This window comes from Anneissia japonica, unplaced genomic scaffold (genome assembly GCF_011630105.1).
Source record: "Anneissia japonica isolate Jap-2015-1 unplaced genomic scaffold, ASM1163010v1 scaffold287748_len1686314_cov196, whole genome shotgun sequence".
NCBI lineage: Eukaryota > Metazoa > Echinodermata > Crinoidea > Comatulida > Comatulidae > Anneissia > Anneissia japonica.
The window spans coordinates 1,158,675-1,174,104 of NW_022727190.1; the positions used below are offsets into that span (position 1 = coordinate 1,158,675).

The following is a 15,430-nucleotide window of genomic DNA, read 5'->3' on the forward strand; positions in this document are numbered from 1 at the left end:
TTTTTTATATAATATATAATTTATTATATATTATATAATTTTTTATATATTATATAAAAAATTATATATTATATAAAATATTATATCTGTCTCTTATACACATCTAGATGTGTATAAGAGACAGATATAATATATAATTAATTCCAATTCTTTATTGTTTCTAATGTTTGTATGTCTGCTATAATAAACTATATACATTACACAACATAAATATCAACCGACATAAATAAATCTACAAAAGCATTGCATAATTTAAAATGACGAGTGACTAAAACAACATAAGCGAATAACTTCTCGTCTTCGTCTACGTTTATTACTGTATGCTTTTACTCTACCGTACGATAATTACAGTACCTCATCAATTGTCTGTCTAAAATGTTACTAGACGTTTAACTATCTCTGTTTTCCAGTTTTATGAACCGCAAAATGTAACTCTGAGGATAAATGATAGTAATTAATAATAATAATAATAAATAACTAGAACAATAACACCCACAGTTATAATAATAATAATAATAATAATTCTGGATTTATTTAGCGCCTCACGTTGACACAACCTCGAGGCGCTTAACAACAACAGAGAAGAATAATAACAATAACGGTGATAACGGTGATAATTATAACGATAACGATAAAGAACTTTCAGAATGTAAACACAATGCACGAAATCAATATTATAGAGATTGAGGAGACATAAAACGGCCCAAGTTATACATTGGAAGCTGGATAAGCGGTTTAGTTCTTCTACACCAGGTGAAGTGGTGGTGCGAACAATCTCCGGAGAAAGTTCTTGAAAATGACGGGATGAAAGCACTCTGGCACTGTTCAGACTGACCCGATTAACGAGACATTAATAAGATTAACAAGAATGAATAATTAGATACCTATTTCGACACCTGGATTGTAGAAAAAGCGGATGAGAAGATTGCGAAATATCAAGATCATCTTTATCATCATCTTCCGTTACTGTGCATAACCTCGGTTGAGTATACCCGCACAATGTTTGTACAGAACACATATATGTCGCGGCCAAAAGGAAAGAAAAGTAAATAGATAAATAGAAACAAAAATAAAGATAAAAGTAAAGTAAAGAACACAGAAATGCAAAAAACAAAAAAAAAGTGGTCATATTTTCTCGGGAAAACGCGGCAATAACATTTGTATTTGAAGTGATAAAAATAAATTTTTAGAAGCCAATGGCACTACGGCACCGTGCGCTCGGCTTGTTTGCAACCTTTAAAGAATTTTTACGCTTAAAATTAATTTAAGGGACCAATCGTATGCGACGGTCAGTTTTTCTTTTGTCGTAATATATCACGACCGAATCACAATATATCAGATTATGTTACTTTATTGTGTACAGTTTATTGAGGGTGGTGGTGGTCAAGAGTGGACAGGTTAACATATCTCAGACCAGTAGACACAACTAAGCTGAAAGTGAAACAGTCGTATTTGCTGGGAAAAGTGGAAGCGGTTTGGTGCAGCGGTAACGGTTTAGTTTTCCAACCTCGAGGTCGGGATTGCAATCCCTCGCTGTTCATTTCGCTTGTGTCCTTGAGTAATGGCACTTTATCTGCATTGCTTCTCTCCACCCAGGTGTATGGATACCTGGTGGGGTTGCCCTGAGACTCAAATTATGGCTGCAGTGGTAATAGCATAGAGCAAAGAAACAGTTTTTTTTGCTCTATAGTAATAGCGAGGGTATTGTTGAGAGTCCTTACCATTACGAATTTTTGGTTTGTCTACCTCACATAATGTTATAAGTTGAGGGGGAAAATTGTTCATGCATTTCACGGTAATTTTGTGTTTAACAGCTGTAGCTAGTTTGAAACGCTGTGGAAAACGCAAATTGCGTTAACATAAAAGTTTAATAATTACCCGATTATTAATATTAAAAATACGTGAAATGACGTCATCTTTTAATATGAACATCTTTTAGTGGACAAAGTTTGAAGAAGACCTGAGCACGGAAAGTGGCCAAATTGCCGGACAGAAACACCTTGTGCAAAAGCATAGGAAAATGGGATAAGAACAAAACAATGGTTTTTCCTCTGATGTTGGAAAGCCAATAAAGAATAATGTTCTCTTAACATACACAGAAACCTGGGCCCTGTTACCTTTTTTGTTTATTTGTTAGGCCCAATTTTATTTATATAACGCACTTCTTTTAGGTTACGAAGCGCTTTGTTTTTCATACTGACGCAGTAGCAGGTTACCCCACCGAATACTCATGTATATCATCCTGGGTGGAGAGAAGCAACGCATATAAATTGCCTTACTCAAGTACATAAGTGAAGTGCACAGCGAAGGATTGAAATCCCGACCTCGAGGTTGGGAAACCAAAACGTTCCCACTAGCTTCACCAAACCGCTCTGTTTTTACATCATACCATGGAGGAAATAGTTTAGATTTAGAAAGACATCGAACTGACAGAAAATCTATAAATAGGCCTATACTTAAACACTAAATACAGAATAGAGATCAGTGGCGAGGTATGGGCAGTGCAACCAGCTGCAGGTAGGCCTTTAGCAATATAATTTTATATAATTCCTACTTAAATTTAGGACACATCAAAAATATTTTGAGGCCATAATTATTGATTATGTTCAATACAATTTACCTATTACGTGCCAACAAACACCGCAAGAACTGGAATGACTTTTTAACATTTTTACAAAAAAACAAGACATGAACAGCTTCGTGTTTTTTAATTCTTTCAATGCTATTTTTATTTCGTTTAGTTGTTTGCGATGATGCGCAAAAAGTATATTTTAAAAGCATTTTATAAAGCAATTGAAATGTCGGCACGCAAGTTTTTGTTTGATATTTTAAAGTTTGTTCAACTATATTGTTCACGTTTTAGGATCATGTAGGTGATCATGCTTCATGAATACGTTTCAGATTCGCTTGACTGCAAGTAGGTAAATGATTGTTCTTTATTGTCAACGTTATAACCTTATGAAACGCCAATGGGCCAAAAAACATAAGAGTGACACATAGGCCTAATGTTACCACACCGTACCTGCATGAGATTTCTATTCCTCGAAACATGTATCGTTGTATTTCTCGCGATAGTATTCGCAACTAAACTGTTTTTGGTCCTCTATCGATGCCATGAAATATTCCACAGCTTTCGTGTGATCACACTTAACACTATACCACGCTATTTATAAACAAAAAGAATAATGATGGTTATAGTAATCATGATAATGTGAATGATAGTGATGATGATGATGATGGTGGTGATGACGATAATGACGACGACGGCGACGACGATGATAATGACAATAACATTATTATTATTACCGCTAACGCTATTACTACTACTGCTGCTGCTACTGCTACTGCTACTGCTGCTGCTGCTGCTACTGCTACTGCTGCTGCTGCTGCTGCTACTGCTACTGCTGCTGCTGCTGCTGCTACTGCTACTGCTGCTGCTTCTGCTACTGCTGCTGCTGCTGCTGCTACTGCTGCTGCTTCTGCTACTGCTACTGCTGCTGCTGGACCCGCCCCGGCAACTTGTCGCTCGGTTAAAACCAGGATAAGAATCATCATCATCTTCGTCGTCATCATCACCATCACCATCACCACCACCATCACCACCACCATCATCGTCATCATCATCATCATCATCATCATCATCATCATCATCATCATCATCATCATCATCATCATCATCATCATCATTATTATTACTGGATCTACCCCGGCAACTCGTCACTCGATTGGTAAAACCAGGATAAGAATAATAAAGTCCAGCGTACACATTTGGCTCGTGTGCACCTCAAAAGACATTGATCTTTCGGAAGAGTAGGGGATAAATTATATGGATACTAACCACATCCAGGTTGATCTTCTCCACCACTTGGATAATAGTCTACGTCTCCGACTGAATGATCTATACCTAGGAAAAAATATAGACAAGGTATGGCCTACGGATTTGTAATTTTAAAACGGAACTAATGTATTGCCAAAAGACTGCGAAAAATGCAATGCATACAAATATAACAGATAACAATAATGATAATGACATCAGAATTGATATTTTACATCAAATGACATTGATAGTGATAATGAAAAAAAGAAAATCATAGGCCTAATCATAACACCGGTATTCCATCTCCCTAACATTCTAAATTCAGTTTCGAGACAAGAAAGGCTTGGGCTGGATTTGGAAAAGTATTTACCAGTAAAATCGGCGTCGGTATGAATGACATCCACGTAAACAGCATCTGTAGGATCCAGTCTTCGATAGATGTTTTCATCCTCGAATCCATATCCAGCTGGATCTAACCCTGTCGAAAAAGTTTGTCTATATAGCTGTCATATCTATTATGATATGTGTATGTATTTTAAAATGAATGGGGGACAATTACTTTTTATTAAATATATATACATACTTATATAAATAATAATAATAATAATAATAATAATAATAATAATAATAATAATAATAATAATAATAATAATAATAATAATAATAAGAATAATAAGAATAATAATCTGCATAGACAGCAAGAGGTCCCAGGTTCGAAATCCAGCTGGGGTATCATAGCCTACTTAGCAGATTTCTCTTCTTTAACGTTCAAAATGTATTTAATAGGCAGTTTTTGGCGCACGACGTTAAGCTTAACATTAACGGATGACGTCATAATTTATTCATCTTGCGTTGCGGAGTACTGTACGTTATTTTCAGGATTTTACGTGCTCGACGTACGTTTGTTATGGGTTTGCATGCGTATTTCGATTTGTTTACAAAAGGGGCGCAGCTATCCCGCTGGATGTTGGGTACTAACGTTAAAGTTAAGGTTAACGTCGTGCGTCGAAAACTCTCTATTATATATTTATTGCAACAGCAACAGGACGGTTTAGAGTTTTTTTTCTGTATTATCTATATAGTATTTTTCTGTATTATTTATAGATATATATTATATATATATATATATTTCTGTATTATATATATACATATATATATAATTATATATATGTATATATATATATTATATTATATGCTGTCTAGAATAAGGGAAAACTAAAGGACTTGTGGCAAGTCTTCACGATGTATTATCATGTTTTTTTTTATTCGAACACTGCATTTTCCCTTCTTTCATGATTTGTATATAATTTAATAGCGTTAACGGCTCTCTTGATTTATATTATATGCAATTATTTGTTTCCAGTCGTACCTATTGTGTAATAGAGTATATCTGGCGGTTATTAGAATATGTTCAACCATGAAGCCTCTGTAATCCAATGGTTGTAACGCTCGCCTTGACAATGAGAGGTCGCAGGTTCGAATCCATCAGAGGCATTTTATTACACAATTTCTTTATTCATTTACAGTATTTATAGAATAGCGCTATTTTTTGGCCATTCATTAAACGCTCTGCTACAACATGCATTATCACGTCCTTTATTCAAACAGTACCCTCCTCTCGGCAGCCATAAACACACATCTTGAGTGGGGTTGTCAGTTTTAGTCACCGACGGAGTTTAACTACTACTTAAAAAAACTATCCCCGGACACCATCCCTGTATTCCCAGGTCGCGTGTGCGTTTCTTACCAGTAATACGTCCAATTCCACCATCTAGCCTATCTCCAGCGTAGCCTGCTACATGAGCTCCTAAGCTGAATCCGATCAAATGTATGGTATCTAATGAGATGCTGTAAACACTCTTATTTTTTACAAGACACAAAAAATAATTCGAAATTAAAATTTATTTAATAATACTATATGCCTTTAAGCTTTCAACTCCAATTTAAATACACATAGAATACATAGGACAATTAAAACAGGAAAAAGACAAATCACACTGCTAAAAGAGAAATCTCTCTAATAAAACACCAGAATAAAATTATAAACATTCCTGTACGGCAGCAATGATACTCAAGGTTTTCCAACTTGTCTAATTTTACCTGTAATTTAGTTATCAGGAGATCGATTTCTGCGCCGACAATTCGTGAGTTGCCTACTGCGTCGTAGTAGTCCCAAAGATATTCTTCTGCTCCCTCTTTCCAGTCCACGATGATGACGTTATAGTTGCCTTCAATTAGGAGCAATCGTCTCATTTCTGTCACCCAATCTTCAGAGTCTTCCATAAAACCATGAATAATAACCTTGGTTGGAAGCGCTGAATTGAAGCTCGAACTCGAGACATCATTTGCTGATAAGGATTCATCTTCTGTCATATCTCGGGTTTGAAGAGTAAATTCAGTTCCAACTGCATCCCTGCTCGATGGTAATTCGTTGAATGGAAAGCCATAAGCGTCAAAACAACCGAGTTCTCCGTAACATCTACTAGACCTACATGCATAAACTATTTAACAAATACATCGTAAACCACAAAATACTTACGAAATTTGTAAATAAGAATTTTGTTTCAAAAGATACCCGTAATCTGTTTAAAGACAGATTTTAACATGGTGTACGTCACAACGTCACATGCTGTGTACGTCCTACTTTACCGTATAAAACGTCAATAATTTATGTTTATGAATGAAAATGTTGTATGTTGTGCCAAAAACAGTTCCCAATGGTTTGTATACCAATTCACGTGAACTTTTGTAAGACCTACTGCATGTATTAGTACGATAATTGGAAAGAATCACCTGGTTAAAATGGTTGATAAAGCGCTGTACCTTAAAGAGCCTGCTTGTCATATTACAGTTCATCCACACTGTTATGTATTAATTTATTGTGTAATTTAATCAATCGTATTTATCTATTATGTATTTTTGAGTATTTTTAATTGTTATTATTATTTAATTTATTCAAATGGAAAGAAAAAGTCTTACCTTCAGCATTATTCAATGAACAAATCAACACCAGGAAGTAAAGTTTTAAATCAAACATATTGCATGTGTTCGTAATGTCGTCTGAGAGGGAAGTGATAGTAGCTATTTTTAAGAAACATTCCTTTATAGACCTATAATATTTCACAATACGTTAACTAGGGAGTACATACCCGTGCCCTGAATACCTAACAAAACTCAGCCGTTTATGATGGGTGATTCCATTATTATCCACACTGTACCTAATACTGAACAATACTCAGGCAGGCCATTCCATTATTTTCTTTTATGCTCTGGGTAAAAAGAAAATTAAATTTTCGAGACCTTGATTTTGTCCTTTGACTTTTTCTTTCGAAAATTGAATGGTCGTTTTTTTTTTGTTTTTTTTTTATTATTTAATAATATAATTTACATAATTTATGTACCATTTCACTAAATTTGATGATGCATTGTGTCATAAGGAATTAGCAAATACAGTTGTTGGAACATTGAATCACAAAGAAAAGCACCAAACATGATCAAGAAATAACTCGATTTCCCACTGAAAGATATGATCTATGTTTGGACCTAAAAAGCTGTTAAATCAAGAAAATCGTAAATGACTACTGACTGAAATAAACATAAAGAAAAATCAGATGAAAAGACTTGATGAATTAACAGAAGACGAACTTGCAAAACCATGAACGCTACAGATGATCCTATAAAAATGTTCGAACACTTACATAAAAAGAAAAAGAAGCCTTTGTACCATTTGGTGGCATTACTCGTTCTTTAGATAATTTAGATATGTTAGTTACAGTATGTGATAGAGGCGGCTAAACATTTGTGAAATGGATGCGCAGTTCAAAATGACTGTGTACCGAACGAACGAAAAAGTTATGAAGAGTGTGATATTCCAATACTTACATAGAAACTAGTATATTAGATGGTTCCTGAAAAATAATTGGGGTCCATCAAATCAAAAAGGTCCGTGGGGGTCCACGAAAAATGTGGGGACCTCGAAAAATGTTGGGGTCTGCTAGATTTTTAGACCAACTTTTCTTGTTTACAACAGTGTAGTACTGTAATAATAAAATACCTTTGAGAGGCATAGACTTCGTTCACTGTAAATTGTTTTAACTGACATTACATTTAAATTCCAAAATTGTATTGGTGATCTGTTTTTTTAATTATACATACTAGAAGTGCAATCTGCCTATAGAAATAAAAATAAAAATCGTACCTTAGCCACAACCTAATTAGGTTAAGCGCTTTACGTTTCGAAATTCTAGGATCCACCACTGTTTAATGATGTTCTTTCGTGGCGAATCATCATGTATCTTTAAATCTTATTGTTGGAATATCAACAATACTTAGAAACGGGGGTCCGTGAAGACTTTTAATATGTCCCGATGGGTTCGCGAATACAATAAACTGGGATCCACTGTATTAGATTGTATTGGTAACGACATATTAACACCATTACAAAAGCCGAAGAAGGGTGTAATGAAAAATGTAAGACCTGTTAGTTTGAGTACCAGTACTGGTACCTCCATTCCTACATCCAGCCTGATATTGATAAGCACTGGTCCATGGCAATATACATATAAGCAATTGGGAAATTAAAAAAAAAATCGGTATAAACTTGATCTGTTTTTTTCTTTGTTTTTTTTTCTTATGTCTTTTATATATTTTAAACCTCTTTATAATGAATTTCTAAATATTTTGTAACTCAACATGTTTATTGTAAATTACATGCAATTTGGCAATTGGCCACCATTTAATATATATATATATATATATATATATATATATATATATACGTATATATCATACGTATAACTTAACGGATTCCAACAGTATTATTATTTCGTCTCAAAATTAACTTGCTCGTTGGTGGCGCTGTCCAGAATGAGAATAAAAGACTTGGGGCAAGTCTAACCTCAGCCCCAACCATGGTGGGGCTGAGGTAGGTGTGCACTACCTATTGGACCCACCGTCAAAAAAATTTTGGATCCGTCTCTGCTAAAAATAATGATATAATCTATAACTCTAAAAAATCTGTTTGTAGGCCAATGCTAATCAAACAAATTTTACTGAAATTAAATAGCATGATGTGCCACCAATTTACTTAGTGTTAAATGGCTGTCTCTTATACACATCTAGATGTGTATAAGAGACAGTATAAAAGGTGTTTCCTAGCCAGTGTTGCTTGGCGGGCCGCACATATAGGCTTTTAATTCATATTCGCGGGCCGCAAAGAAATCGCTGTCGGGCAATACTTTGCCCACCTGTGGTATATAGGTACCGGTATAATTTTATCATATTGTAGGCATATGTATTAAAAGTTACGAATACAATAATACATGTCATACGAAATTTAACACCCGGGATAAAAAAATAAGCATACCATATTTAGAAATTGTCTCAGTCTCACAAAAGGAACATGGAGTGAATTTGAGTTTTAAATAATAATCATGAGCATTTATAGAGTTCTTTAAAAATAAAAGTATTGAAGTGGAAAATTGAAGCCAAAAAAAAAGCGAGACTTTTCTGACGAGGAAATACATCCCCCTCATGCCAGCCGCCCTCCCACGCTGCCGCCACCAGTGGATGATGGTGATGATGATGATACTAGGGAGCTTTCAATTGCGCGACGAAGGTAAGACGTAGAACACAATTACGTCACTAAAAATCATCTGCGCATGCAAGAACGTTAAGTTCTCCTTGCCGCGTGGATTTTCGGACGCAATTTGGCCAAATCTACGTGTGCAGAATAACGTAGGACGGCCGGTAGGACGTTTACGCTTGAATCATTCCGTTCTAGCGTCGCGTCGTCGGAGATGATGACGGCACGGTATGAGTCATGTGTGGGATTAATGCGAGCAAAATGAGTCCACGGCTAGAGATAGGGCATCACCTGGTCAGAGTAAGTGAAGGGCCAAACATTATGCATTTGATGTGGTAGACCAATTTAAGTGGTTTCTTTACGTATCATAATCATCTATTGCTGTATAGCAATAGATGATTATCGTCTCGTCTCGTCTATCTTCATCCATGAATAAATGTTACCGCGCCTGGTAAACAAGAAGGCATAGTCAAAGTATTATATAGGTATTAGCATGTCATGGTATGCTATATTTCACTGTCGTTTTTCTTCAGTTCAACGTTTAAAGATTTTACTTGCATCGTATATTCATTGCAGTAGTTTTTATACCTTTGTATTGATCTATCTCAACCTGACATTCGCCAAGGCGAACGGTGTGAGGGTCCTGGAAACGGGCTTGCACCCATACCCCTATAATTTTAAATTTTGCAGAGAGTTCAAAAGATTATGCGACACATTTGTTTTTTCAATAGCAATTCAATTCTTTATTGCTTCTGAGGTGTGTATGTCTGCTTTAATAAACTATATATAGGCCTATTTAATGTTGTGTACACAACATAGACAAAACACAACACAACAAAGACACACAAATAAATCTACAAAAGCATCGTATACTTTAAAATGACGAATGACGAAAACAAAATGAGCGAGTAACTTCTCGTCTTTTTCTATGTTTCTTCCATAGTTCAGTTTTCTGTTGGTTTTTACTGTCCCGTACAATATTAATTAGCTCCTCAAATTTGTTTCCAAAATGTTATTAGACGTTTAAGTGTCTGTTCTTTCTCTCACATGAACCGCAAAATGTAACTCTGAGGATAAATAACAATAAATAATAACAACAACAATACCGGTACAACATCACTCGCAATAACAATTATAATGATAACGATAATAAACTTTGTTTCAGGAGGTAAACACAATGCACATAATAAATATTATAGAGATTGTGGAGACATAAGATGGCCCAAGTTTTACACTGTAAGCTGTGTAAACATTTTGGTTGTACACCAGGTGAAGTTAGGCGAACTGAGAAAGCTCTTGTAAAATGCCACGAGATATATAAAAGCACTCTGGCATTTTAACCATTCAGACTGACCATGGATTAACAGGACTTTAAGATTAACAGTAAATGATCAATCTAGTATATCCATTTCGATACCTGAATTGTAGAAAAGAGGATTAGAAGATTGAGAAATAACATGCGATAAAGACTATAGAAATGCAGAAAAATGATCATAGTTCCAATCGTGATTGGAGCTTGGAAACACTCAGCAAGAACTTATGTATTTGAATTGATGAAATCAAGCTGAAAGAGGAGAGTCTTATTGCCGCTACTGTATAATTTACACATGGATAATCCAAGCTATATCTTATACAGTAGTAGATTTGGATGCCAGATGTTTAACAGCCTTCTTTGCTATGATCTCGTGCTCCTCTCCTCATCTGCGAATGTCCTTCTTGAGCTTATAAAACTGTGTGGGAAATATGCGAAACAGGGGCCGCAAAATATACAAAGAGGGAGCAAAATTAACGAGAGTTAGAGGGAGAAAAGATGGTAAGAAAGAAAGTGGAGGCATTACACATGAGTCAGTGGTGGACGTACCCAGCAGAATTTTTAACGCTCACTAGTTTTGAATTGTCTAATAAGTTGACGACGAACACCACGCTATACCCCGACTCTATTTTTTCAACGATTTTATAATCAGAATGTAAAATAGGCCAAAAAACGTTTTTCAGCCATTATTACGGAATGTAGCATCCGGCTAGAACAGCTATCCTTGCGAGCTCAGTGGCGTAACGCCTGCGTTCTCGTGTGGCGGTCCGCAGGGCCACCAACCCTTAAGGCCTGTTTATACTTCAACGATAACGATAACGATAAAAAAGCTGAAAAGCAATTGTTCATATAGAAAATAAAAGAAATAAGGGAAGTTTTTACATTAGAAACATTTGATAACGATTTATCAGTTATGCGATAACAACATATTTTGACAAATCAAATCAGATGACGTCATAATCATGGAAAAACATTAAAATCGTACCAGTAGTAGCAACGATTTTATCGTTTTACCATGATTATGACGTCATCTGATTTGATTTGTTAAAATATCTTGTTATCGTATACACGATAAATCGTTAACGAATCGTCCAAGTGTAAAAACTTCTCTTATTTCTTTTGTTTTCTTTTTAGCATTTTTATCGTTATCGTTATCGTTGAAGTATAAACAGGCCTTTAGTGTCCTCTCTATAGCACCCTGATCTAAAAGGGCTTTGTTGATATAAAAGCATAAAGTGTCTCTGACATCGACTGTGGTGACATACTGTATCATATTAATCAAATGGGAATGGGGTGCCAAGCAGGCCAGGCAGGACCCGCTACATTTTTCAGAATTATTTTTTTTTAAATGGAGATAAAATATTCAAATTTTAAGTCTGAATGAGTTCCATTTTCGGGAATTTAGAGCTGTCATAATCATAATTTTCTTTCCGACTCCCTAAAATAGACTATAGATCCCCGACTACACCTTTGCGACGCCTAAGAGTAGGGTTGTCTAAGGGAGGGTAGCATAGCTTCCGTCTGGAAGAAGCCAATCATTTTTTATAGGAGGAACACCTCTTTGGAAAAGCATTTTTATCATCTGAGGATGCCATTTTCGATCGTCTAGGGGCCTATTCTTAATATTTGTTCACCTCAGCCTAGCCTGTGTTCCAGGCCCTAATTTTTTGTTACTCACTCATTATGCGTTTAGTGCGCGTCCTACCTAATTTATTTGGCCTCCCATACTTAATTTCTTTTTTTAACAGATTATTATTATTTCGTCTCAAAATTAACTTGCTCGTTGGTGGCGCTGTCCAGAATGCGAATAAAAGACTTGTGGCAAGTCTAACCTCAGCCCCAACCATGGTGGGGCTGAGGTAGGTGTGGACTACCTATTGGACCCACCGTCAAAACAATTTTGGATCCGTCTCTGCTAAAAATAATGATATAATTTATAACTCTAACAAATCTGTTTGTAGGCCTATGCTAATCAAACAAATTTTACTGAAATTAAATTGCATGATGTGCCACCAATTTACTTTGTGGGAAATGGTGCTGAAATTTGTTGAAAATGTAATTACCTCTACTTTTAATGATAAAGAGGATTCATCGTCAGTGTGTGTTAGAGGTAATATTTTAAGCAGAACATTTACCAAATGTTGAAATAATGTAAAGTGTCTGATTTTTAGGTACTTTTTTTGCATCAATATGTATTGTTCAGTACTTTGGGCTCAATTTAATAAGGCTACAATGAAACGTTTGCAATTATGTTACAACATTATAGGATTTTGCTAAGATTACCGTGTCACAGTATTACAAGTGGTATCTGTGTTATCAGTAATATAACATCATTCTATGAATATGTTCTTGTGTCTGTGTTTAGGTTTAAGCAGCGTATACTTGCCCCTGCTTGTTTCAACTATTTTGTAATAGGTTAAATGTGTTAAGCGAGTCTAAATTGTATGACAGGTGAAACTAATTTTTGTACGTTGACGGTTCTGGTTAATTCTATCTTATAGTTTTTCTATGTTGCATAATACGCCGAGGGCGAAAATTGTTCACATATTTCACGGTAAAATTTGTTAACGTAAATTGCGTTAACATAAAACTTTAATTACCCTGTTATTAATATATAAAAAATATACTGTGTAAAATTACGTCATTTTTTATTATGCACATAATTAATTCACGGTATATTTATTCAAAAAATATAAATATATGCATTAAAATTATTCTATTGCAGCAGAAATTAAATTGCAGACATACATTGCACTAATACAGTACTACATTGTTTTAAGTTTAAACATTGAATTATAGTACATTGAACAAATCATTAAAATTATTAAAGTTATAAATTGTTAAAATTACCAATTATCATCTTTTTTGTGGACAAAATTTTAAGAAAATCCAAGCACGGAAAGTGGCCAAAGTGATAGATGGATAAACCCTGTGCAAAAGCATAGAAAAACACATAATGAATACGACACCGTACCTGCATAGGATTTCTATTCCTCGAAACATATATCGTCGTATTTCTCGCGATAGTATTCGCAGCTAAACTGTTGTTGGTCCTCTATCGATTCTATGAAATATTTCAAAGCCTTTAAGTGATCACACGCAATACTGGGAAATCTATACCACTCTGTGTATAAAACAATAATGATAGTGATAATAATACTGATAGTGTGATAATAATAATAATGATAGTGTGATAATAATTATATTGATGATAATAATAATGATGATGACGACAACGATGATGATGATGAGGAGGATAATGATAACGATAATAACAATAATGTTGCTGATTATTATTTTTATGACAATCTAACAGAAAGTGCTCATTCTTCTACTACGGAGCTTTTGGGCGAGTGGAATGGCCGAGCGGTAAGGCAGGCCGCTAGCTACAGAGGGGCATGGGGGCACTTTACCCGTTTTGCCACTAAATTTTATAATTACAATGCAATATCAATGTTATAATATTTAAATTAGCGCTATAACTTCTATCCTAAAAATGTTGTTCCCCCCCCCCCCCACTGTTTGAATAATTCTGGATCCGCCCCTGGCAACTCGTCGCTCGGTTGGTAAAACCAGGTCTTCTCGGATAAGAATAATGAAGTCCAGCGTACACATTTGGCTCGTGTGCACCTCAAAAGACATTGATCTTTCGGAAGAGTATGGGATAAATTATATGGATACTAACCACATCCAGGTTGATCTTCTCCACCACTTGGATAATAATCTACGTCTCCGACTGAATGATTTATACCTAGAAAAAATATAGATAGGGTAAGGCCTACATTCGATCAAGCCAGTGTTATTTTGAAATGGAACTTATGTGTTTCCGAAGAACTGCGGAAAATGCACAACAGATAACAATGATGATAATAATATCGTATTGATACTGATATTCAGCTAATGATATTGATAGTGACAATGAAAAAATCATGAAAAAGAAAATCATAATCATGATACTTGTATCACATATCCCCAGTGTCGGCGCTACTGGGGGCGGGGGTGCTAGGGAGAGAAAAAAATTCAAAATAAATATATGTATTTTGTACATATTAATAGACTCTAAAATCGATTAAATAAGCCTTTGAAACACCTAAATTGTCATATTTTCGGGGGGCTACGTCCCCTGGACCACTTTTGAAAGGTTATTAACAACGCCTGACCACGCCCACTTTTTTCTCGTCGATGACATCAGCACCCCGTCGGGGTCCTTGGACCGTCCCATCGGGGAAATCCTGGCGCCGCCACTGCATCTCCCTAACATTCTAAATTCAGTTTTTAGACATAAAGGCTTTAACTGATTTTGGAAAAGTATTTACCCCAAAGATTGGCGTCGGTATGAATGATATCCACGTAAGCAGCATCTGTATGATCCAGTCTTCGATATATGTTTTCATCCTCGAATCCAGGTTTAGCTGGATCTAACCCTGCCGTAAAGAATTTGTCTATAAAGCTCTCATATCTATTTTGATATACCTATGTATTTTTAAATAAATATGGCACAATTATTTTGACTATATATAGTGCCTTTTTCAGTTGTATGAAAAACAAAATGTCTGGCGGGATTCGAATCTACAGCCGCTTGCTGTCAAGGAGAGTATCATACCCATGAGACCTATAGGATATCATGCAGTTCTAACCCTCCAGGCACTTTCTATCTTACAAATGACTGAAACGCTCACACTTAGTGGAGCTGTGGTTAAGCTATTAAAGCTGGAAA

At 35.4% G+C, this 15,430-nt stretch overlaps 2 protein-coding genes across 2 annotated transcripts in view; both read right to left on the bottom strand.

Annotated features, from left to right (window-relative positions):
• Positions 1–149: 149 nt before the first annotated feature.
• Positions 150–6,907, bottom strand: LOC117113633 (pancreatic lipase-related protein 2-like). Its single transcript, XM_033257038.1, has 7 exons — positions 6,797–6,907; positions 5,918–6,318; positions 5,565–5,676; positions 4,188–4,295; positions 3,839–3,904; positions 3,023–3,163; positions 150–434 (listed from the first exon to the last, which is right to left on the bottom strand). Exons 1-6 carry the CDS (start codon positions 6,852–6,854, stop codon positions 3,036–3,038), a joined length of 873 nt encoding a protein of 290 aa, XP_033112929.1. The 5' UTR covers positions 6,855–6,907; the 3' UTR covers positions 150–434; positions 3,023–3,035.
• Positions 6,908–10,279: 3,372 nt separating this feature from the next.
• The window catches only part of LOC117113550 (pancreatic lipase-related protein 2-like), a 6,974-nt gene continuing 1,823 nt past the window's right edge, over positions 10,280–15,430 (bottom strand). Inside the window, exons 4-7 of the mRNA XM_033256909.1 lie at positions 15,030–15,137; positions 14,399–14,464; positions 13,688–13,837; positions 10,280–10,468 (exon numbers count right to left, since the gene is read on the bottom strand). Of these exons, the coding sequence (XP_033112800.1) occupies positions 13,701–13,837; positions 14,399–14,464; positions 15,030–15,137 (311 nt within the window). The 3' untranslated portion in view covers positions 10,280–10,468; positions 13,688–13,700. The remainder of the gene's footprint in view (positions 10,469–13,687; positions 13,838–14,398; positions 14,465–15,029; positions 15,138–15,430) is intronic.

Coding starts and splice junctions, on each gene's coding strand:
- LOC117113633 (XM_033257038.1), bottom strand. CDS start 6,854: ATGTTTGATTTAAAACTTTACTTCCTGGTGTTGATTTGTTCATTGAAT. Junction 4,296..5,564: donor TGGAATTGGACGTATTACTG/GTAAGAAACGCA, acceptor CTTTTTCGACAG/GGTTAGATCCAGCTGGATAT. Junction 3,905..4,187: donor TACCGACGCCGATTTTACTG/GTAAATACTTTT, acceptor ATTTTTTCCTAG/GTATAGATCATTCAGTCGGA.